The sequence below is a fragment of the Girardinichthys multiradiatus genome, chromosome 24 (genome assembly GCF_021462225.1).
Source record: "Girardinichthys multiradiatus isolate DD_20200921_A chromosome 24, DD_fGirMul_XY1, whole genome shotgun sequence".
Classification (NCBI taxonomy): domain Eukaryota; kingdom Metazoa; phylum Chordata; class Actinopteri; order Cyprinodontiformes; family Goodeidae; genus Girardinichthys; species Girardinichthys multiradiatus.
The window spans coordinates 3,254,739-3,278,776 of record NC_061816.1 but is presented as its reverse complement, the minus strand read 5'-3'; the positions used below and the strand labels follow the sequence as shown (position 1 = coordinate 3,278,776).

General features: G+C 39.5%; 2 protein-coding genes across 3 annotated transcripts in view; one reads left to right on the top strand and one right to left on the bottom strand.

Moving 5' to 3' along the window:
* LOC124861420 (zinc finger protein 260-like) overlaps positions 1–24,038 on the bottom strand; it is a 680,754-nt gene that overhangs the window by 118,767 nt on the left and 537,949 nt on the right. The window contains exon 3 of one of the 2 annotated variants that reach the window (XM_047355176.1): positions 17,565–20,915. The exons of the other annotated variant lie outside the window; for it this stretch is intronic. Within the exon in view, the coding sequence (XP_047211132.1) occupies positions 18,925–20,915 (1,991 nt within the window). The 3' untranslated portion in view covers positions 17,565–18,924. Of the gene's footprint in view, positions 1–17,564; positions 20,916–24,038 lie in introns of those variants that run through there. 2 annotated transcript variants of the gene reach the window in all.
* LOC124861150 (zinc finger protein 665-like) overlaps positions 22,779–24,038 on the top strand; it is a 41,101-nt gene continuing 39,841 nt past the window's right edge. The window contains exon 1 of the mRNA XM_047354672.1: positions 22,779–22,917. Coding sequence (XP_047210628.1) covers positions 22,779–22,917 — 139 coding nt within the window. The remainder of the gene's footprint in view (positions 22,918–24,038) is intronic.

Below are 24,038 nucleotides of genomic sequence, written 5' to 3'. Positions count from 1 at the left end.
CATGGTTCAAACTTTCCACTCTGAGATCATCATCTCCAGCAGTTTATCAGCAATGTTCCTCTCAGATGACTGGATGATTGGTGTCTGCAGCCTTCATACAGTGCAATAAAAATCCTTTATGTGTCTTTAATGTCTGACACTATTTGGGTCTTCAGTCAGAACCATTTCAGCTTCAAACTGGTCTCATGTTGAGACTATTGTGTCTCTTGTGTCTCAAACTTTTTATGGATCCATTTCCTTGTCAGCTTGTTGGTCCTCAGGAACCTTCAGAGAACCGACCCTACAGACTACAGGAGATCCTCTAACAGACGGAGCTATTTGATCACAGCTAAAACACTTTCCAACTATGACCAGTCTTCGTTTTCACTAATGCTCTTCATCATGGAAGAGTTTTGAAGCAATCTGAGCTAATCTGCCAGATGATGTATTTTATCCTAGAAATATTTAGCTTCAAACATTTAACAAGCTCAAAGTGTGAAGTAGCAGGGATGCCACATGTAGTGCACATTATTTTACACAGTTTATCAGGAAAAACATGAATGCATGATGCATGTTTATATCAGCAGACTCTGCAGCCTGGAGAGGAAAATAAAGAGTTGGTTTAAAGTTTAGGGACAAAACCAAATAAAAGGACAGTTAAAGTTGAATTAGTTCAACATGATTTAAAATAAAGTTTTCTTTTTGTCAATCACACTTCAAGAATCACAACAAAATGAAACATAAAACTGGGAAATACTGAGATCAACACAAAAAATTAATCTTTCTCAGAGGAACAAAACAGCCACTGAGAAAAACTTCTTCTATGAACACAAAACATGACTCATGTTACATGTTTCCAGTACTCAGTTGTTCTGTCCTCTGTTCCTTGAACACATCATCAGATGCTTCATAATGATCCAGGTCATCCTGTTGAGTCTCTAATACACACAGAGGTCAGGAAAGTTCATCTCATAGATCGGCGTCCAACGACGAGACGATTGTCCAGATGGAGACGGAGGAGGACGAACAATCAGATCAAAGACCTGATCTAGTTTGGACTGAAGCAATGAGGTCTGTGGAGAAGACAGAACCATCAGTTAGTTTGGTGGTTTGACATGTTTCCATCCAGAACCACTAGAACTGTACATCTGTTTTTTCACAAAGATTCCAGTCTGACCACGATCTTCCAAAAAGGTTCATTTTTATATTGAGGTTCTGGGACGAACTGATGACCTGATTACAGTAAATCAGAACCAGAAACAGTTTTACACTCAGATAAACCTTCACCTTAGAAACCAAACAGAATTACTCCAGGTAAGTTAGGAATATCTGTGTTTTTGATTTGTTCTTGTTTTTTTTTAACATAATGTTTGTCTGAAGCTTTTTCTGAACTGGGTTAGGAGCAAATATGATCTGAGGTAAATTAGGAGCTGTGAACTAGTAATTTTTAAATCTGAATATTGTCCAAGCAGAAATAATACACTAATAGGTCTGGGGATATTTAGTCAATCCTTCAATCTCTGCAGAAAGCTAGTATCATTGTTCAATGCAGTAGTACTCAACCTGTGGTTCCTGGACTCCTGAAGCCCATAAGCCATAGATTTTAGGTTCATAAAATTATAATACTTCATTAAAGGTAGACCGATTACCTATTAAAACAGATCTAAGCCAATGATGGGTTCTAATCATTTTGGTGGCTTTGAAATGCAATAATACTCAAAATTTTTACTCTGGGGAACACAGATAGGGGCAGAAGAGTTTTGTTTTGGAACCAAGGCTAGGATTCTTTATAATGGAATAAAGACAAGTAAAATCCTTTATTTTAGGAAAAGAAATAAATAAAGGCTCTCTCAACACTAAAGAGGATGGTCGGCACAAACTACGGTCTTCTTGTTTGATTTCTTAGGGGTTTTAAAGATTAAAAGAATACCTAGGAGTACACAAGGTAATTTCAGATTACTAAGAAATAAAATATTGACACATTTATCAGCATTTAGATTAATTAAAGAGGGGTTCTAGTAATAATTTTCTCCCCAACTCTCAAAATTTAAATAGCCCAAATTAAAGAAAATTATGTTTGTTCTCCTTTTGAAACGCTATGTGGGAACAAAGTCCAGTTTGGAGTCAAGGTTCTTAGCTTAATTTCTGGTTAAGTTTAACACTGCATAAAAATGTCAATGCTGACTTAAAATACTTCTTTGCATTTAACCTGAGCAGAGAAATTCTTTAATACAGCTGGGATCAAATTGAGCCAAACAAAAAGAGAATTAAAACAATAACGCTCAGGATTGTAATTATTATTATTACAGAGTTACAGTAAAAAGAATTGGCAAAAGGTTTCAGCATCAGTACATTTGGATTCATGTTAAAGAAAACTGTTGCTGTGCTTCTAAATAGTTTGAGATCTCTTTGGATTATGTGCACTCATCTTAAAAAGGATCCTGAAGATTGTCATAACAAAATTTATCAATTATAGCATTAAAATATATGGTTGAGAAAACATATTCTGAAAAGAGATTGTTAAAAATGTCTTTTAATTCTTGAAGCTTCAAATTTGGTCATTTGTCTGTCTTTGATGTTTTGTCTTTGTTTTGTTGGAATGAATGTTTGTTTATATGTTGCATGAAACAATAATCCATGTTTAGAATAATGTTTCTAAATCCCAGATTGATTAAAACTTTGAGTTTTCAGGAGAGTTAAGAAGCAGCTTGTTTCTGAGTTAGGTGCATGTTGACAGTTTTGCAGTTCAAGGTTCACTAAGATGGGTTGGAATGTAGAAACTGTGGGTCCCGCCCATAGGCTGTCAATCAGAGGTTAGTTCTGCCTGACTCCGCCCACCTACCAGGTTGGTTCATGCCTTGCTGTCATGGAAACGCTCAGCAACTCCCTTCCTGAGTTTTAACATTGTTTAAGAGGCAATAGAATCAAAAGGCTTGTAGTGATTGTTGCCTTAACATGTTTTTATATAATGATTGAGGATGTAGCATGGCATTTAGATTTATGTGTTTTACTATTAAAAGGTTAATGAAATAGTTTTAACTAGTTTGAAGAATTAGTATTGCATGCAGAATCATTGGTGATTTATTAGATTGAAAGTTTTCCCTGGTGCCATTAAGCTAACTGACAGTTCAAGATATGCCAAAAGTCAGGAACATATTTTTGATAAAGAATCAGAGTTATGATTTCATATTTGGCGGGAATTATTTATTAGATTAACTTTGTAGAGTTTCTGCATAACTTACATTAGATGTCCATTAATCTAATACTCATCTTTATACAAGACAAATAAGGATGATATGTGACTTATTTCTAAGTGAGACATTGATGAATTGCACAACAACTGAAGTTTGCGTTTTGTTGTTAATGGAACTGAATGGCAGTTAGAAACATCTGGATTTTATTTATGTGCTTTTGGTAATTTCATAGTGACACATATTTTTGTCAGAATTCATTTCTGTGGTTTTATGTAATGGGATCCTGGTTACTAGATGTTTTTTTAACTTTTTGCTGGATTGTCGCATGGGTTGGACCCTGCGCCAGACGAGGGGAATGTCAGACTGAAGTAACATGGAAATATAAAAGTTTTAGCACTCATGGAAAAAGGGTAGCTCATACCTCCAGTGAGGACTTAGTGACAATGCGAAAGAGACGTTGTGCTTTGTTTATATAAATGGTGCATAGCTGATAGGTATTATTTAGTCAACTCAGAGGTAAGGAAACGACACAGTCAGTTATACTTGCGGCAAGGGTAGGTCACACTCTGCAGTGCAAAACTACAAAGTATTAACACTCCTCCCTCTTTATTTATACATGCTTGCTCACACACAGTTCAAACAACATTCAAGGTGGGTGTGTGTGTGGGGTCAGAAAGGTTAGGGTTCATGTGTCTTGATTTTAGAGAAAGGAGTGAGGATTGGTGCCAGTCCCTAGATGTTGCTGATAATAGCATAACTCACCCTTCTCTCTTATCTCTTTGTCTATGACATGTGGGGGAAGAAAGCACTTAGAGCAGACACAAGTGATAAACAATATAAAAAGTCATAAAAACCCTAACAGTTCCCCCCTGTTTTATCACGAATAAGTCATGAGTAAATACATGTAAAATGAAACACTCTGTGTAAGCACAAACCCACAGGACGGAAAACAGATTATTTCGTGGGAAACACTTACACGGTTCCTCCGCCCTAGGCAACCACCAATCATGGCAGAGTGAAACAATATAATAACGCAAAGAAACAAAATGTAATAATAATAAAAAATAAAAGAATTAAAACAAGCCTTGTTCATATCATCATTGCACTTTTTCTCATTTCACTTAAACAGCAACTTCTTTCAATTTTCTGCTATAAGGTCATTTTATGAAGTACAAGTATGAATACACTCAGGCATTGAAGATATATTCATTTACAACATGTCATCATAATCATCTGCTTTTTGGGTCCAGTGTTCATCTTGTCCATCTCTTCTCATGTGATGTTACATCCTGTGGATCCTGTCTTAAACAGAGAAAGAGCCCTGCTACCAGGTTTAAGCTCAGGCTTATCAGTCCTTTCCACATGTCACAGAAAGCCATGCTAAATTGGGCACAGGTTTGAGATGTTAGACCATATGGATCAAACCCCTTTGTACCCGGTCATTCCCCTGTTACCCCGTCGGTTGGTTTGGCTCCTGTAACGGTCATATTAGCTTACAGTGGCTCTTGTGGATCCAGGATGGTCTCTTTCAGAGCTGTTGGTGTGGTCAGAAGAACACGGTATGGACCTCTCCAGCAGGGGGTGCTCCAATCCTTTCTGTGAAGTGTCTTAATCAGGACCAGGTCCCCAGGCCTCAGGTTCTCCTGTGAAATCGGAGCAGAATTTACTGGCAGACAACTGGACAACTGTACTTCTTTTGTTTGTAACATCTTCTTCATCCATTCAGCTAATGATGTTTCCTGCTGTGCTTTTCCTATGTCATCCATTTCTGATGGCAATGGAAAAGGTCTGCCATGTACTATTTCAAATGGAGTGAGACCAGTTTGATTTGGAGTTATTCTCATCCATAATTTAACCAGAGATAGACATTCAGGCCATGGCCTCCCTGTTTCTTCCATTGTTTTCCTTAATCTATTTTTTATTGTTCGTTCAACCAGCCCAGCAGATTGTGGGTGGTAAGAACAATGGTTTTTTAACTGAAACCCTAATGCTTTAGAGCACAGTTCTATTACATTATTTACAAAATGAGTCCCATTATCTGATCTTATGATTTGTGGGATACCATATGTAGGGAAGTAATGTGTCACTAAACTCTTCGCCACTGTGAGCGCATCACAGTGTTTTGCAGGATGCATCTCAACCCACTTCGAAAATGCATCTATGACCACTACACAATATTTCTTTCCCCCTGACCATGATAACTCTATGAAATCCATGTGTATCGTGTGAAAGGGATGGATTGCTGCTGGGAACTGGCCTCTTTTGGGTCTCATGTTCCCCTGTGGATTATGTTTGCAGCAAATAATACATGATCTACAAAAGTTTCTTGCATAGTCAGAAAAATGTATGGTATGGAAATGTAGATTTACTAAGTGTATCATTCCCCCTCTCGACACATGGGAAACCCCGTGTGTCGCATGGGCCGCCGTCTTGGTAATATTGGCTTATTTCCCAAATGATAAATGTCATCTTTCTTTATGGCCCCTCTATTCAGCCAAGATTTAACTTCTGCAGCTGGTGCAGATTGTTGTGAATCTTTCAGTACATCTGTATCTATAAATAGGAGATCTGACATTTTCAAAGTGAGGGGAAGCCTCGAAGCTATTTTAGCAGAAATATCAGCAAAGGTGTTCCCCTTTGTTTCCATGGTTTCATCAAATTGATGCGCTTTACATTTACAAAGTGCTATTTTTGCAGGTAGTTGGATAGCTAACAGCAGTCATTTTAACAGATTAAAATGTGTCAATTTTGTTCCAGCTGATGTTTTAAACCCTCTATTTTCCCATATTTTAGCAAAATGGTGAACAGAACCGAATACATATTGGCTGTCTGTATAAATGGTTAGGATTTTTCCTTCATATAGTTCACACGCTCTGATAACAGCATACAGCTCTGCAGTCTGTGCTGAGCATGTATGGGGCAGGGCCTGCGATTCTATAATTTTAGTTTCAGTGGTTACTGCATAACCAACTCTGTTTTTTCCATATTCATCTTTTGATCCATCTACAAAGATTATTTGTGAGTTTTCCAGAGGTGTCTGAGAGATATCTTGCCTAGGTTTTGTATCTTCCTCAACCTTTGTTTTGCAAGTATGTGGTTTTCCATCTTCTGCTGTAGGAATTAATGTGCTAGGGTTTAGTGGACCACATCTTTGCAGTTATATTTGGTTGTGAAAGTAACAATGAGGTCAACGTAATATGCCTTGCATGAGTCAAGAAAGGAAGTGAAGTTTGTAGCAATATAAGTGACACTGACTGAGGAACTTTCAGTGTGAGCGGGTGGCACAACACAATTTCAGCTGTCTGCCTCACGGCTTCTGCTGCTGCAATGCAGCTCTGCAGATAATTTGGAAATCCAGATGCCACAGAGTCCAATTTTTTAGAATAAAATGCTAAAGGTCTGTTTTTGGAGCCGAATGGTTGGGTTAATACAGCTTTCATATAACCCTTACATGCATCTACACAAAGTGTGAAAGGCTGGCTATAATCCGGCAGAGCTAAGGTGACTTGTTTGAAGCAGATTTTTTAGCTCTGTGAATGCTACTTCTCCTTCCTTAGTCCATATGATTTTGTCTTTTAATGTCATGTCTTTGCCATATATCATAGATTGCAAGGGTTGTACAATGGCTGCATAGTCTGGTAGACATTCTCTGCAAAAGTTACACAGTCCCAGAAAGGACATAATTTGTTGTTTAGTTCGTGGTTTTGGGGCTTCTTGTATGGCTGTTTTTCTACTACTTAGGAGGGAACGCCATGTTGTGATAACATATGTCCCAAATAAATCACTTTCTCCTTGCAAAACTGCAGTTTATCCCTAGAGGCTTTGTGCCCCGTCTGGTAGAGATGTTTCAAAACTGTTATAGTAGCTTCCTCACAGTGTTGTTGAGTGTCTGAAGCTATAAGAATATCATCTACATACAACAGGACTTGACTATGTTCAGGCACCTCACAGGTGCTCATAGAGTATCTTAAGGCCTGTGTATATACATGTGTACTTTCACTGAAGCCTTGTGGTAGTCTGGTGTAAGTGTATTTTTTCCCTTTAAACTGAAAGCCAAATAAATGCTGTGACTCTTCATGCAGTGGTACTGTAAAGAAAGCATTGCTAAGATCTACCACTGAGAAATATTTTGTATCTGGAGTTAATGAATGCAGTAATGTATGTGGATTCGGGACGTCTGGACTCGCATGTCACACTATTTTATTTATCGGTCTAAGATCCTGAACCATCCTCCACTTTCCTGTGCTGACTTTCTGCACTGGAAAGATAGGTGTGTTGCATGTAGCATCAGGTGCTTCCCTTAATATTCCTGATTTCAACATATCCTGTATTACTGGCTTAATACCCTCTTCAGCTTCTGGTTTCAAGGGATACTGGCGAACTACTGGCCGTTCTTCAGATATTAATTTAACCTTATATGGTGGAAACCCCTTTATAAGTCCTACATCAGTCAATGATTGGGACCACAGTTCAGGTGGGACAGCAGCTAAGGCAGGGTGCCTGTTGCTCTCTTTGCTTTCAGCTAGGCCCTGTATTTGTCACTTTACTTCATCCAAATATGTCTTTGGATGGACTTTGACTATCCACCCTAAAGTGAGTTTCCAGATTCCTGTATAAGGATCTACTTTCCAGTCAGAGCTTGTTAATGCCTCATATCTCCCTCTTTCAGCACGCTGTATAAAGTTTTCTAATTCTTTCCACTGACCCCTCACGGGTTTAGTTAATGACAGATGAGGTGTACTGCCTTTAAACTGTTGAAGCTGTCTTCCTGACAGTATGATTGAGGTGGAGGATTTTCCTGTTTTGGGGTCAACATACAGATGCTGTATGGTAACAGTCTGATTATTTTCTCTGTGAAAAACAGTATCATACTGATAATCTGGCCCTGCAGTATTTTTATATCTCATGGTTACATGGAGCTCAGTATCTAGCATGTACTGTGCCTCCTGAGAAGTTTGTTTTTCTCTGGTTCTCCTCAGCAGTTCTCGAGCTGTTGGTGTGGGGCCTAGATCGAGGGACCAGTAATAATGCGGCTGTGAGAGTTCATTTAGGACTAGGGCATCTTCTTCCACTACAGCTTTCATACCTGTTTCTGTTGATACTATATTTATATGCAACTTTTGCATAAGATCTCTTCCCAACAGGTTTACTGGACATTTTTGACTTATCAGAACGGGAGCCTGACAAGTAAGTTTTGTCTCAGGTTCTGTTGTTGTTACTGGTGCACTCAGGTAATGTACCTCTTATGTGCCAGCTGCTGATCTAACATGCACTGCGGTGTTAGAATATTTTACTCCAGGTGGAGGTTTAGTTAGCACAGTTCTACATGTCCCTGTATCACACAAACAGCTATATACTTTGCCATTTATTATGATGTTTTTATATGGCAAATCTTGCGTCCTACTTAGTGCTATAAGTTCCAGTGCAGCTTGTATATCAACTTCCTCCATTTCACCATTGTTTTTCTCTGCCAGTGGGGGAGGAGGTGGGGGCTGTGGCATACGGTAATTTTCATCATTACATTATGGAAAATAATGAACTTTATCACAATATGCTAATATTTTGAGAAGGACCTGTATTATATGCGTTTTTGTACTGGCTTGGAATAAACCTTTAAATAAAAAAATAAAAGTAGAGATTTTTAATTTGAATACAGCACAAACACCAGAAATAAACACATTTTGCCATTTAGTACTGATAAGAAAAAGGAGGCATAATTGAGCATAAATCAACCACTAGATTGCAGCAACTTGCTCCCTAAACAGTTCCTAGTATGTGTAAAATAAGCATCAAGCGACATTAGTGGACAGTTTTTAAGGGAAATGCAACAGAACCCATCAGATCTTAGTTGAAGCTTTAATTATTAAATAACATTTTTATATCAATGATGGTTATTATTAGCAGTACTTAGGACATGAAAGAAATGGACACCTACAAATTATCTTTGCAACATGAGGAAGGATGTTAGAAGATAGTTTGAATGCATTATCTCCATTCAGATTGCAGAGACACCACCACCCAGGAGATGGTGGTAATGTAATACCAAAAATGAAAGGATGAGTGTTTTCACAGTCCAGACTGCTAATGTGGCTGTTTTTATTTAATTCAGTCAAAATTCATTAATTTATCAATTTTAGGTAACTAGATGAATGACTGTGACGTGACATAACATTGTTATTTTAAGATATCTGCTTTAAGTTTATTTATTTATTGATCAACTATATTTTACTTATCATATAAGTAGCAATATATCATATAAACATCTTCCTCAAATATGAAAACTGAAACAACATGGGATGTTTGTTCAAAAATCCTGCAGCTGTAATCATTCCCAACAAACAGATCTTTGTGCTTCCAGCGGCTCCCATACAGCTCCTCTACCGTATGTAGAATATAAACTATCTATGGGTGTAATGCAGAATATAAACTATCTATGTGTGTAAGTGGAATGTGCAAGGTCTTTAGGGAGTGAAGCATAGAAAGTGCAAGGTCATAAATTGGGGAATGACAAGGGAGGAAAGGATAGAGAGAGGGCAAGGTCGTAAATGGATGGAGGACAGGGAAGGCCGGAGACAAGACAAGACAAGCTTGCTAGGAGAAAATAACCAGAAGCACTCCTTATTTGGACCTAAGGAACTGTTATGTTATACATGAGTGACATGATATATATATGTTGAACACACCCTTGAAGACTGAATAATAAAACGAGCTGGAAGCAGAGAGAGGGCAGAGTTGTTGCTTGCAGGTTTTGGATGGAGCATCTTTCTCTCACTCTGCGCAGAGGCAAACATACAGTGCCTTGCGAAAGTACTCGGTCCCCTTGAACTGGTCAACCTTTTGCCACATTTCAGGCTTCAAACATAAAGATATAAAATTCAAATTTTTTGTAAAGAATCCACAACAAGTGGGACACAATCATGAAGTGGAATGAAATTTATTGGATGTGTCAAACTTTGTTAACAAATAAAAAACTGAAAAGTGGGGCGTGCAATATTATTCGGCCCCTTTAGTTTCAGTGCAGCAAACTCACTCCTGAAGTTCAGTGAGGATCTCTGAATGATCCAATGTTGTCCCAAATGACTGATGATGATAAATAGAATCCACCTGTGTGTAATCAAGTCTCCGTATAAATGCACCTGCTCTGTGATAGTCTCAGGGTTCTGTTCAAAGCGCAGAGAGCATCATGAATACCAAGGAACACACCAGGCAGGTCCAAGATACTGTTGTGGAGAAGTTTAAAGCCGGATTTGGATACAAAAAGATTTCCCAAGCTTTAAACATCCCAAGGAGCACTGTGCAAGCAATCATATTGAAATGGAAGGAGTATCAGACCACTGCAAATCTACCAAGACCCGGCCGTCCCTCTAAACTCTCATCTCTAACAAGGAGAAGACTGATCAGAGATGCAGCCAAGAGGACCATGATCACTCTGGATGAACTGCAGAGATCTACAGCTGAGGTGGGAGAATCTGTCCATAGGACAACAATCAGTCATACACTGCACAAATCTGGCCTTTATGAAAGAGTGGCAAGAAGAAAGCCATTTCTCAAAGATATCCATAAAACGTCTCATTTAAAGTTTGCCTCAAGCCACCTGGGAGACACACCAAACAGGTGGAAGAAGGTGCTCTGGTCAGATGAAACCAATATCCAACTGTTTGGCTACAATGCAAAACGAAATGTTTGGTGTAAAAGCAACACAGCTCATCACACTGAACACACCATCCCCACTGTCAAACATGGTGGTGGCAGCATCATGGTTTGGGCCTGCTTTTCATCAGCAGGGACAGGGAAGATGGTCAAAATTGATGGGAAGATGGATGGGGCCAAATACAGGACCATTCTGGAAGACAACTTGTTGGAGTCTGCAAGAGACCTGAGACTGGGACGGAGATTTATCTTCCAACAAGACAATGATCCAAAACATAAAGCCAAATCTACAATGGAATGGTTCACAAATAAATGTATCCAGGTGTTGGAATGGCCAAGTCAAAGTCCAGACCTGAATCCAATCAAGAATCTGTAGAAAGAGCTGAAGAACGCTCACGAACGCTCTCCATCCAACCTCACTGAGCTCGAGATGTTTTGCAATGAAGAATTTCAGTCTCTCAATGTGCAAAACTGATAGAGACATACCCCAAGCGACTTGCAGCTGTAATTGCAGTAAAGGGTGGCGCTACAAAGTATTAACGCAAGGGGGCCAAATAATATTGCATGCCCCACTTTTCAGTTTTTTACTTGTTAAACAAGTTTGACACATCCAATAAATTTCATTCCACTTCACGATTGTGTCCCACTTGTTGTTGATTCTTCACAAAAATTAGAATTTTATATCTTTATGTTTGAAGCCTGAAATTTGGCAAGAGGTTGAAAAGTTCAAGGGGGCCGAGTACTTTCGCAAGGCACTGTAAGCTAATTGTACTTTGTGTTTATTTCACTCTTTTGAAACCTGTGCCCAAATCAACGGACCCGGGGAAGCAGAGACGGCTTCGACACGTAATACACCATGGATGGACACATCTGATTTCTACTTCACCGCAGTTAGATGATCCTCTGTCGTTTCAAACTCTAATATTTCTGAGCTGGGCTCCAGAAGCTCCTGCTGATGTTTCACTATCCTAACAACGAGTTCTAATTCAGAGGAATAATCCACCAGCAGACTGAAAACGGCTCCTAAACTTTAACTACCATCCACACAGTTGGCATGAAGAAGGAAACATCCAAACCTAATCTGGGCTGGAAAACATCATCCATCATCTGGTGTCTCTTCCTCTGCTGCGTCCTGCCGCTGTTTGAGCTCCTGCTTCTCTCCAGTTTCTTTGACCAGATGTTCCTCAAGCTGCTGGACTTCTTTCCAGAGTTCATCAACTGTTGCTGCTGCAGCTCTCTTACAGCTTTATCAACACTCCCGCTTCTGGGCTGCTGACGAACAGGGAACAAAGGATAAATGCTGCGGAACCTCGGAAGTCGGAACTGGGACGTCGGAACTTACGTCATTTCCGAGTTGTAGCGTTCCAGTTCCTGCTTGTTTTTGTTCGTATTGCTAACAACTGTAACAGCAGCCTTACAACAATAACACTGATCTACGCGCTATTTCGTGCATATAAACAACGTTGAAACATCTCGTCTTATAAACACTGAAAGTAGTTCGTCTACAACTGACTAAATGTTGCATAAAGTCCCAGAAATTTGGATATTTGGATTCGCAATTGAGAGATAACAGTAAAAACTCTTAAAGTGGTTGGAAATCCACAATACTGCTTGAACCAGAACATTTATTGTTTTTCTAAATCTGGTGCCCCAACGTAGTCTTGGTAGATTCTGCTAAGTTGCTGTCGACAAAATATCTCCTGGATGTTATGTAAACATGGCGCTCTTTCCCAGCACCCCCTGACAGCTGTGACCCAGATAAAACTTTGCGGCCGATTGAGAAAACTTCCATCTGTCTCCTCAAGGACAAAGGCGACTATTTGTGTTGACAGTCTAGTTCTTGCACACACACTCAGTTATACAGGTCCTTCTCAAAATATTAGCATATTGTGATAAAGTTCGTTATTTTCTATAATATAATGATGAAAATTTAACATTCATATATTTTAGATTCATTGCAGACTAACTGAAATATATCAGGTCTTTTATTGTCTTAATACGGATGATTGTGGCATACAGCTCATGAAAACCCAAAATTCCTATCTCACAAAATTAGCATATTTCATCCGACCAATAAAAGAAAAGCGTTTTTAATACAAAAAACGTCAACCTTCAAATAATCATGTACAGTTATTCACTCAATACTTGGTCGGGAATCCTTTGGCAGAAATTACTGCTTCAATGCGGCGTGGCATGGAGGCAATCAGCCTGTGGCACTGCTGAGGTCTTATGGAGGCCCAGGATGCTTCGATAACGGCCTTTAGCTCATCCAGAGTGTTGGGTCTTGAGTTTCTCAACGTTCTCTTCACAATATCCCACAGATTCTCTATGGGGTTCAGGTCAGGAGAGTTGGCAAGCCAATTGAGCACAGTGATACCATGGTCAGTAAACCATTTACCAGTGGTTTTGGCACTGTGAGCAGGTGCCAGGTCGTGCTGAAAAATGAAATCTTCATCTCCATAAAGCTTTTCAGCAGATGGAAGCATGAAGTGCTCCAAAATCTCCTGATAGCTAGCTGCATTGACCCTGCCCTTGATAAAACACAGTGGACCAACACCAGCAGCTGACACGGCAACCAGACCATCACTGACTGTGGGTACTTGACACTGGACTTCTGGCATTTCCTTCTCCCCAGTCTTCCTCCAGACTCTGGCACCTTGATTTCCGAATGACATGCAGAATTTGCTTTCATCCGAAAAAAGTACTTTCGACCACTAAGCAACAGTCCAGTGCTGCTTCTCTGTAGCCCAGGTCTGGGGAATGCGGCACCTGTAGCCCATTTCCTGCACACACCTGTGCACGGTGGCTCTGGATGTTTCTACTCCAGACTCAGTCCACTGCTTCCGCAGGTCCCCCAAGGTCTGGAATCGGCCCTTCTCCAAAATCTTCCTCAGGGTCCGGTCACCTCTTCTCGTTGTGCAGCGTTTTCTGCCACACTTTTTCCTTCCCACAGACTTCCCACTGAGGTGCCTTGATACAGCACTCTGGGAACAGCCTATTCGTTCAGAAATTTCTTTCTGTGTCTTTCCCTCTTGCTTGAGGGTGTCAATTCAATAGTGGCCTTCTGGACAGCAGTCAGGTCGGCAGTCTTACCCGTGATTGGGGTTTTGAGTGATGAACCAGGCTGGGAGTTTTAAAGGCCTCAGGAATCTTTTGCAGGTGTTTAGAGTTAACTCGTTGATTCAGATGATTAGGTTCATAGCTCGTTTAGAGACCCTTTTAATGATATGCTAATTTTGTGAGATAGGAATTTTGGGTTTTCATGAGCTGTATTCCAAAATCATCCGTATTAAGACAATAAAAGACCTGAAATATTTCAGTTAATGTGCAATTAATCTAAAATATATGAATGTTAAATTTTCATCATGACATTATGGAAAATAATGAACTTTATCACAATATGCTAATATTTTGAGAAGGACCTGTAAATAAACTGAATTAAACTGAACTTTCTAACAGCTCAAGATCTACTTAAAAGAATCAATATGTAATTAAATGGAAAATTGGAAGTCTACAAGCCACTTTATTTTGACACTGATTCATTTCAAATCAATGCATTCAATTATAACTGCATCACTTACACTTAAAGAAATCAGCTAAAGTTCCTTAACACATTCATCTATATTTAATGTAGGGATCTTCAGTTTAATTCAACCTTGCTTTTATTGCTCCTTTTAAAACCAAGACAAAAACAAAGATACTGCAGTAAAACTAAACTAAATAATATAGGAGTCAGGAAAGATTAAAATAGTTCCATTTAAAGTAAGATTAATTTGCCAAGAAAAATGTAAAACAACCACGATTAAAATAAAAATAAGACTAAAAGTTAAAAACTAAAAAATAATGTACAGTGCATTTTTTCAGCTGCTAATCAACATAAAGTCAGTGGTTATTATTAATAAAAGGTATGACTTCTTGTCAGAGGTTTGTAATAAATGAAGCAGGTAGGGTAAAAGTGAGATGCTGGAGGTCCAAGTTGGCACCACATGCGGCCAGAAAAGTAAGTAAAGTTTCCGTATTCAGCTCCAGATTTCCGACAGTCAGAGCGCTGGACAACCCAGGCAAAATTAAATTACAAATCACCATAAGCCAGGTAAAAACATTCACAATACAATCATGACATAAAACCCTGATAAACCAGAAAGGTTTTCAACTGGTTTCTAAAAACACCAAAACAGGAACATCGACGCTGAGAGGTAACTGTGGGAGTGAGGTCTTCCCTCATGGAATCAAAAGTTGTGATTATCAGCAATAAAACTATAACCAATAATAGTGCCACATCTGCCATTTGTGACTTTTATAAACTTAATACAAACTCCATGTAGAGTTGCAACTTTGACAGTTTTTAAGGAGGTTTGTAAAAGTGGAGTTCAGTGTTTTGTCGCTTCTGAGGCAAAGAAGAGAAAAAACAGCTCCTGGTTAGTTTAGAACCCAATAAAATATTACTTTGAATGAAGGATTTATTCTGTGTTTCGTCACAGATGGCTGTAAACCGACACTGATGATATGAAAACGATTGCAGTTAAAAGTTAAAAACCAAACCATCAGTCTATCAAGTATTGTCATGTTAACACCAGCTGAATATGGCGCTGGTATTATAACAATAGATGAAAGGGTGATTAGAGCACTGGCATTACTGAACAGCAAAGTCTGTACACACGTAATCAATTCACAACAACTTATTTTCAAACTGTAAGAATTTATCAACAAAAATAATTAAACTCCAGGTTAAAATATTTCAATTGACAAAATACTAGACTAGAACAATTCAACCAAAACTACCAAGCAAAATGAAGGAATACAGAAACTAATGAAAATATATACAAATAAAAAGGGAAAAGGGGACCAATAAAATTGTTGCAATGATGTCACAGTTCAGTGTTGATATTGATGTTTAATAACCAAGATTTATTTTGAGGAATTTGGAAATGAGGTAAAATTAGTTTTAAAGGTAATTAAGGACAACAATTAATATATGTTCAAACAACCAGTCACAACACAAATCAGAAGGTAAGTAATATTCACACGGCAGGATTTTATGCTGATTTGCGCCACGATCATCCACTTCCGACATGCCTGATAACGGTGCTGGCTATTAAGGTAATCTTATCAGATAATCCTGCTGTGTGTGGAGTGATCTAGTCTGCTCGGAAGGACATTGGGACCGCTCCGAACTCAAATTGGACATATTCAACATGTTGGATCGTCTTGTCCCGATTTCCTACCCTGTGGGGTATTCCCTGAGGACATAGAAGCATGCAGCCTTTTGAATGTGATGTGTAACCAATCAGAAAGCGAGGTGCCAGAAACACGGAAGGGAATTACTCTGAACCCACGTTTGATCTCGAGAGGGTTTGCGAGAATTCCCGTCTGAAATCTGAATGTTTGTGAGTGAAATCTGTTCGTGTGTGGTGTGTTGTGCTTGCCATGTGGCTGGACACCACACACTATAGGATTGAACATGTTATCCCTCCCACAGTCCTAGAGGGGTTGCACTACTCAAGTTTTCCCCCCTGTCTCTTTTAAGGTTTTTCCACATTCCGGGCTGTAGGGAGCCCTCCACATTACATTTCCAGCCATTGCTCTAGATCTTTGGTCCTGCAGGGGTCAGAGTGATCCTTCGTGCAGTTCTTTCTGGTGCCTTCTGTGACATCTGCCTCACTCTGTATTAGCGCTTAATGATTCAACGAAATTCTAGAATTGCATGGCACAAGATAGCAACTTGTTACATGACAAGTTTTTTTTTATTCTTTAGGATTTTTTACCATGTTTTCTGGTTGATAATATTCTTGTGGATTTTAATGTAATGTATCACCATAACAATGACACAGTTGTTTACAAGGACAAATCAAAAGGTCAAATACCCAAATTGCGATCTAAAGAGCTAACGAGGAACCAGTGTGGATGCACCATAGGTGGGGGGAGGGTTTGGTAGGGATGGGGAGTTTACCAAGTGTTCGAGGGTTTAAACCATCTTTTTCATCGACTACAAAGAGAAACGTGTGATCTCTAGCAAAAAAGGTGAACAACCGTCAAGCACTACAAGGACCCAACCCAGACCATTGTGGATTCAGTTAAATCCAAAATGGCACTGTAGAAGGCCGTCTCAGTACTACGCTCGCTGTACTTTGTGATTTTTTTTTACCTGTATTTGTACTGTACTTTGCATTTGTACTACACTTACGTGCAACCAGAGAACTTGTAAGAATCAGTCAGTCCCCCCGAGCAGCTTTTCTCCGGTTTCCACCCATCTAGAGTTTTTTGAGATCCTTGTTGGAAGTGCAGTGGCTTTTTGTGGGAATTATTGGAGAAGCAGACAGGGAAAATGTGCAGGTGTCAAGCTCTGAAAGGACTGCAAGCTCTGCTCCTGTATATCTACCGGGCGAACATCCGCTCCTTGGCAAACTAAATGAGTGAGCTGCTCTTCCTCAGCACAGGAAAGGGGAATTTCCACAGATCTGCTGCCCTTAGCTAGCTAACTTAATAACGACATGGAGGAACAAACACCAAGATTCCCTCATTGTTTACTGAGATTTTAAACAGCACAAATCTCACTTATAAACTTCCTAAATACAGAGAGCCCAAGTAGAGAAGCTAACACTCTGGACCACTGCTACACAGTTTTAAAAGATGCCTATTGGCCTGTGCCCTGAGCAGCTTCAGGACTCTGAACACCATCTGCTTCAGCTCATACAAACCAACAGAAATAAAGAACTTGTAAGCCTGTGGTAAGGACTATAAAGAAGTGGACAGAGGAATCAAAGCAAAAGTCACAGGCCTGCTTTGAATGCACAGATTGGAGTGTTTTTTAAGCTGCAGCCACTGACCTCAAAAAACTCATTGACAAAATGACATCATAAACCAGTTTTGGTGAGGACATGTGTGTGTCCACCAAGACATTTTGCACATACAACAACAGCAACCACACCTGAGGAAGCTGGGTCAGACCACATGAAGAGGCCCAAAGCAGAGGGGACTGGTCCCTCTATAAGCAGGCCAAGAACAAACCGACTCAGAAGACCAGAGCAGCTCAGAGAAGCTATGAACGGACAAAGTTATCCATAATGGGAGGGTTCAGGCTGCATGTTTATTGCCACTATATGATAAATGGCCCGCTGTCTAGCACTTTATCAAGTCCGATAACCCCAAAGTGCTTTACACTACAATCAGTCATCTACTCATTCATACACACATTCACACACCGACAGTGGTAAGCTACATTGTAGACATAGCTGCCCTGGGGCAGACTGACAGGAGCGAGGCTACCATACAATCGGCATGACCGGGCCCTCTGACCACCATCAGCAGGCAAGGAGTGTCTTGCCCAAAGACACAACGACTGAAGCAGATGGGTTGGGACCCCTCTTGGGTATCGGTACCTGGACCTGGGAGAATAGAGCATAGAGGATGGCTGGATCTGCTCCGGCGTAAACGGCTGCTGACGAGGCCTGTGGGCTCATTGTTGCAGCTCCCTGGGGCTTCTGCATTATGGCTGCTGGGTGGTCCCCCTGGGGCTCCCCTCTCCTCTTCTTGGGTGGCTCCTCACACTATTGCATATTGTTATGGAGAAACCTTATATACAGAAGCGCGCTTACACTAACACCCACAGGTGTTTAGATTCAGATGTTAACAGATACACAGATGTTCTAAATTGAGCCACATTTACCCCTAAATACATCTTGCACTCAGTACCATGCATCGCCAGTAACAATGCTGTTGTTAAACATGTTTCTGCAGGTGTAGAAGCAGTCTTCTAGAGTGATATCGTGTATTAATTTCACCCTTCTTTCTCCGTATTCTTCTCTCCCTTTTTGCCCCACCTCTCTCTTTTTTCCTTTTTTTTTTTTCCTTTCCGTTTCTGTCTCAGGTCCATTGCTATGAAAATAATCCCAAAGCATTTTCTTATAAAGTTTTTTATAACATTTCAAGTGGAGCATTATGGTGTTACTAAAAGTAAATCTGTTAGGCTTCTTCTTGGCCATCAGACATCAATTCTGAGTGCCACTCTGCCGGATAGGACACGGTTTAAAAAAAAAGTGTGGGTTTAATTTTGACTTTTTGTATAATCTTTTAAGACAAGCATCTCAACAAAAGAGCTTCTCTATCCTCTGTGGATTTTAATGTGTTTGTTCAAATGTCCCTTTTGGTTAAATGTCTTTCCACATTCAGCACAACCAAAAGGTTTGTCTCCTGTGTGGATTCTAATGTGTATGTTTAAATGTGACTTGGAGATAAATCTTTTTCTACAAATATCACAACTAAAGGGTTTCTCTCCTGTGTGGATTCTCACGTGTGAGTCTAATGCTGACTTTTGGTGAAATCTCTTTCCACATGCATCACAATGAAAGGGTTTCTCTCCTGTGTGAATTCTCATGTGTCTCCTTAAAACTGACTTGTAGGCGTATCTTCTCCCACAAGCTTCACAACTAAAGGGTTTCTCTCCTGTGTGAATTCTCATGTGTGTATCTAATGCTGATTTTTGGTAAAATCTCTTTCCACATGCATCACAACCAAAGGGTTTATCTCCTGTGTGAATTCTCATGTGTTTGTTTAAATCTGACTTGGAAGAAAATCTTTTGCCACATGTACCACATCCAAAAGATTTCTCCCCTGTGTGAGTTTTTATGTGTTCGTTTAAACTTGATTTGTGGTTAAATCGTTTCCCACAAATATCACAACCAAATGGTTTGTCTCCTGTGTGAATTCTCATGTGTTTCTTTAAATCTGAAGTTTGATCAAATCTTTTTCCACATTCAACACAGCTAAAGGATTCCTTTCCTGAATGAATGATTTTGTGCTTGTAAAAAGTTGATTTGTTGGTAAATCTTTTCCCACAAAGATCACAACCAAAAGGTTTGTCTCCTGTATGAATTCTCAGGTGTTTCTTTAAATCTGAAGTTTGGTAAAATCTTTTCCCACAGTCACTACACCTAAAGGATTTCTTACCTGAATGAATGATTTTGTGCTGGTAAAAAGTTGATTTGTGGTTAAATCTTTTCCCACAAACAAAAGGTTTGTCTCCTGTGTGGATTCTCATGTGTGTGTTTAAATGTGACTTTTGGTTAAATCTTTTCCCACAAACATCACAAACAAAAGGTTTGTCTCCTGTGTGGATTCTCATGTGTGTGTTTAAATGTGACTTTTGGTTAAATCTTTTCCCACAAACATCACAAACAAAAGGTTTGTCTCCTGTGTGGATTCTCATGTGTATGTTTAAATGTGACTTTTGGTTAAATCTTTTCCCACATGCATCACAACCAAAAGGTTTGTCACTTGTGTGGATTCTCATATGCTTGTTAAAACTTGATTTTTGGGTAAATCTTTTCCCACAAACATCACAACCAAAGGGTTTGTCTCCTGTGTGGAGTCTCATGTGTCTGCTAATGTCTCGTTTCCATTTAAAACTTTTACCACACTCACCACAGTTAAAATGTTTACTACTCGTCGGGACTTTGGTGAATGAATCCATTATTTTCTTCTCTCTGAAACACGTCTCATTACTGAAACATTCTGAAGACAATCTTGGATGACATGTCATGTGACTCTGAAGAGAGCGTCTGTTAGCAAATTTTCCCCCACACTCAGAGCAGCTCAAAGATTTTTTGACAGTGTTTCTGCCTGACCCTGGAGTCCTGCTCTCCTTCCAATCATCCTCACTGTCTTCAGTTTCAGAGTCTGACAAGCGTTTAAGCTCAGATTCATGATGCTTCACATCATCATCCTCTTCATCATCTTCAGTCTCTGAATAGTTGGAAGAGCCTCTATGAGTATTTAGATCTGGATTCCTGCTGGATTCTGCTGTCCCACAGTCCTCTTCTTTAATTTCTGCTTTTATCTGGTCACCTGAGCTGCTGCTTGGAAGATCTCTGTCTTCTGTTTGCTGTTGATGAAGCTGAGAGAACAGATGTTTCTCTTCATCCTCTTCACTCTTCATATGAACAACAGTTGATGGAAACCGGGTAACATCATTCTCCTTCACATTAATTTGCTCTCCATCATGGCTGGCCCAGATTCTCTCATTTTCCTCCTTTACGTGGAGGAGCTGCAACTCCTGCTGGTCCATATCAGGACTCTGTTCTTCAGGAGCCTCTTCTGCAGACATCATTGAAACACATTACATGCATTATAAACAATTTTATCCTGACAATTTTACAAAAATGATAAAAATTAAAACTAGAGAAAAGAATCTGATAAATATTATCAGTGAACAGTACAGTAGGTAAAATCAGAGATGCCACAATGGTGTGATAACCTTGAGTGTAAATATACTGGCTTCACGGTGTCATGGTATAAATACGAAATTTTAAAATACAAAAGATATCCATTAATGTAATTGTGTTTCTTTAAAGCTATTTTCTTGCTACTTTTAAGGATTTTCAATTATTTTTACCTTTACCATTTTTACCTTAAGTACGATATACTGCAAATCTAAGATCAACTTTTTAAAAACAGCTCGTCTCAACAGTCCAGTTTGAGTTGAGATCTTGACACAGTTGTGCATCAATACCTCACCCCAGCACACAATCATCATTTAAATATGACCACATTTTCCAAATGGTCAGGTTAAAACTTGCTTGCAGAGGCACTCAGACCCACAAGGCTAGGCTCTGACAATGAACGGTGGCTAATTTATTGCATTGAAAAAAACATTTTAAAAAAATAATTGAGAATACAGTGTCTCCTTAAATTCTCAAAATGTTGCTAGAGAAACATTTCATGACAGAAGCACAATATAAAAGTCTGATGACTTTAGAAAAATATTAAATCTTATTTTGAGAGTGAACAGAGAATTTTAAGGGAATTTCATGAAATCACTATGCCTCATAACTTTCAACAATTCTTAAATAACCATGTCTATATCTGAAATAAAATGCATTGTTTAAAAGGTCCCTAGATGTAATGGTGTTTCAACAGAAAATTGAAAAAGCGTTTATACAATACAACCCTTTTATGACCCGAATTTAAATATTAAAAATCCAAATTTCATCATAAAATTCGCAAAATATTCTCAAATGACCATTGGTGTAGAAGGACGACCCCTCTAAGACTGCGGGAGGGTTAAAATCCAGTTTGTTAGAAAAATCTCTAAATATTCACCAAGAAAACCTCAATTTGAATAACATGCCTGAATTTCTTCAGCCACCTCACTTCAATTTTTTTTTCAAAATGTATTTATAATCAGCATTATTTAGTACTATATATTTTTATAAATTAATTGTACACAAGAGGGCAGCTCTAATTGCACAATGTTTATTGGGTATTATGGGCATCGTCTACTGAAGTAGTGTGCAAAAAACCTAGTTAGGTGTAAGTGGGCATGGCTAATTACAAAGACCTGAGGTAGTGGATAAGTGGGCAATTGTCAATGCAGTACAAGAATACAGCATTGCACACACTAGAGCGTAATGACGTCAGTACCACCAACAAAGCATGGCAGATAGAAAGTGCTCAAAAGTATAGGTCCACTTTTCAAAATGCAGTGCAGATTACGCTCGCTGCAATATTTGCGATGCAATGTGCAAGGCCAAGGGAATACTTCTAATCTGAGGAAGCACCATCAGCGTTTCTCTTACCACTATTCAAGTTAAGGGAATAAAAGACCGCCGACTTCCCCAAGAGGATCATGACGTGTAGTATGTTTAACAGTTAATGCCAATCGTTTTAATAGAACACGTCATGAAGGATTTCTGCCCCTGTGTCGTCGCTACTCTACTTTCTATGACCAAACTTTACAAAAGCTGAACGAAAACACACTTCTCAGACTCTGTCACCAACGCTGACACACTGAGTTACGAGAGCGAGAGAGGGCCAGAGAGATACACAATATATAAATACATTAGGTAGAAGATAAATAAATACTTCAGAGTCATAATTCAGAGGATTTAGGGGAGAATTGGGTTTCTAGTTTATTATTGTCGATTAAAAAAGTTTGCGTGGCTGCCTCACACTTCGTACATGAGGACCCTGGACTCCATCGACAAGAAGCTAACCAGCCTGGATGCTCGTCTTGCCCTGGTGGAGGTTCTCCACAAGGAGTTTAAAGCTCTGAGGGGGTATCTGGACTACAGCCAGGAACAACAAGCATCGCTCACAGGTGAGACCCAAACGCCGAGGGACAACGTAAAAAAAACCAACCAACCAATCAATGGAATGATGCAGCTGTCCAGAAAAAAAAAGAAAATCACATTTCATCAAGTTCACCAGCTCCAGGGTAAAAGCCTGATGACAACCGGCCTCTGCCAATTGTAGCAAGATTCAGGCACTGCAAGCAAAAACAGCAGGTTAGACGTCAGGACAGAGAGCTACGGGTTAAGAATTTCAGGGTTAATGACAAGTTTCCAAAGGAGATCCTTGATCGGAAGAGAGTATTATTCCTAGCCAGGAAGAAATATACTACCAAAGACGCGAGAGCTACAGTGGGTGTAGATAAACGCTATATTAATAGTCAGTTGTTCAGGGACTGGGAAATTACTCTGTGGCTTTATTAGGAGCAACAGAGTTTAGATAAACTGGCAATTTAATATAATGTAAAGCACACTGCCAGGGCTGGGCTTTTCGGTATCCGCTCTTTATGATCTCATTATTGCTCACCTTTTCTTGGGTGCGATCTCAACATTGATTTAAATGAAGAAATGGACAGGCTCACGACAACAGGGACGCAGCGCAGTTGGCAATCAATAAATATAGTTAAACAGTAAATGAGTGATTACGAACTTTGCGATGCATGGCGATCTCTTCACCCTAACCGTAGAGAACATACTTTCTTCTCACACGTCTATCACTCTTACTCTCGTCCATTCAGGAGGAGCTCAGAATAGAGCATTTCCTCCTTCACATCAAAAGTAGTCAGCGGAGGTGGCTTGGGCACCCAAATCAGATGCCAGGAGGAAAAACAAGATCTGGATAGCCTGGCTGGAGTGTACGACTGCACCAGTACGACAACTTCACCAGACAAGAGCAAGACAGATATTCTCCAATATTTTGATCAAAGGTTTTGAAGTCAGACTGGTCCTTGAAGTCCTCTACAAAGAATTTAAGGCCCTGGGGAAGTCATTAGGAGTATAAGCTGGATGTAATTGGTGAAAACAAGAAAAATTTTGTTTTTAAATTAGTTTTAAAAACAGCAAGAGATGGAGCTTGCCTGACCTCCAGCTGCAGCTTATTTTACATTTTAGAAGCCAAAACGGCAAAAGCTCAGTGTCCTCTGGATTTATA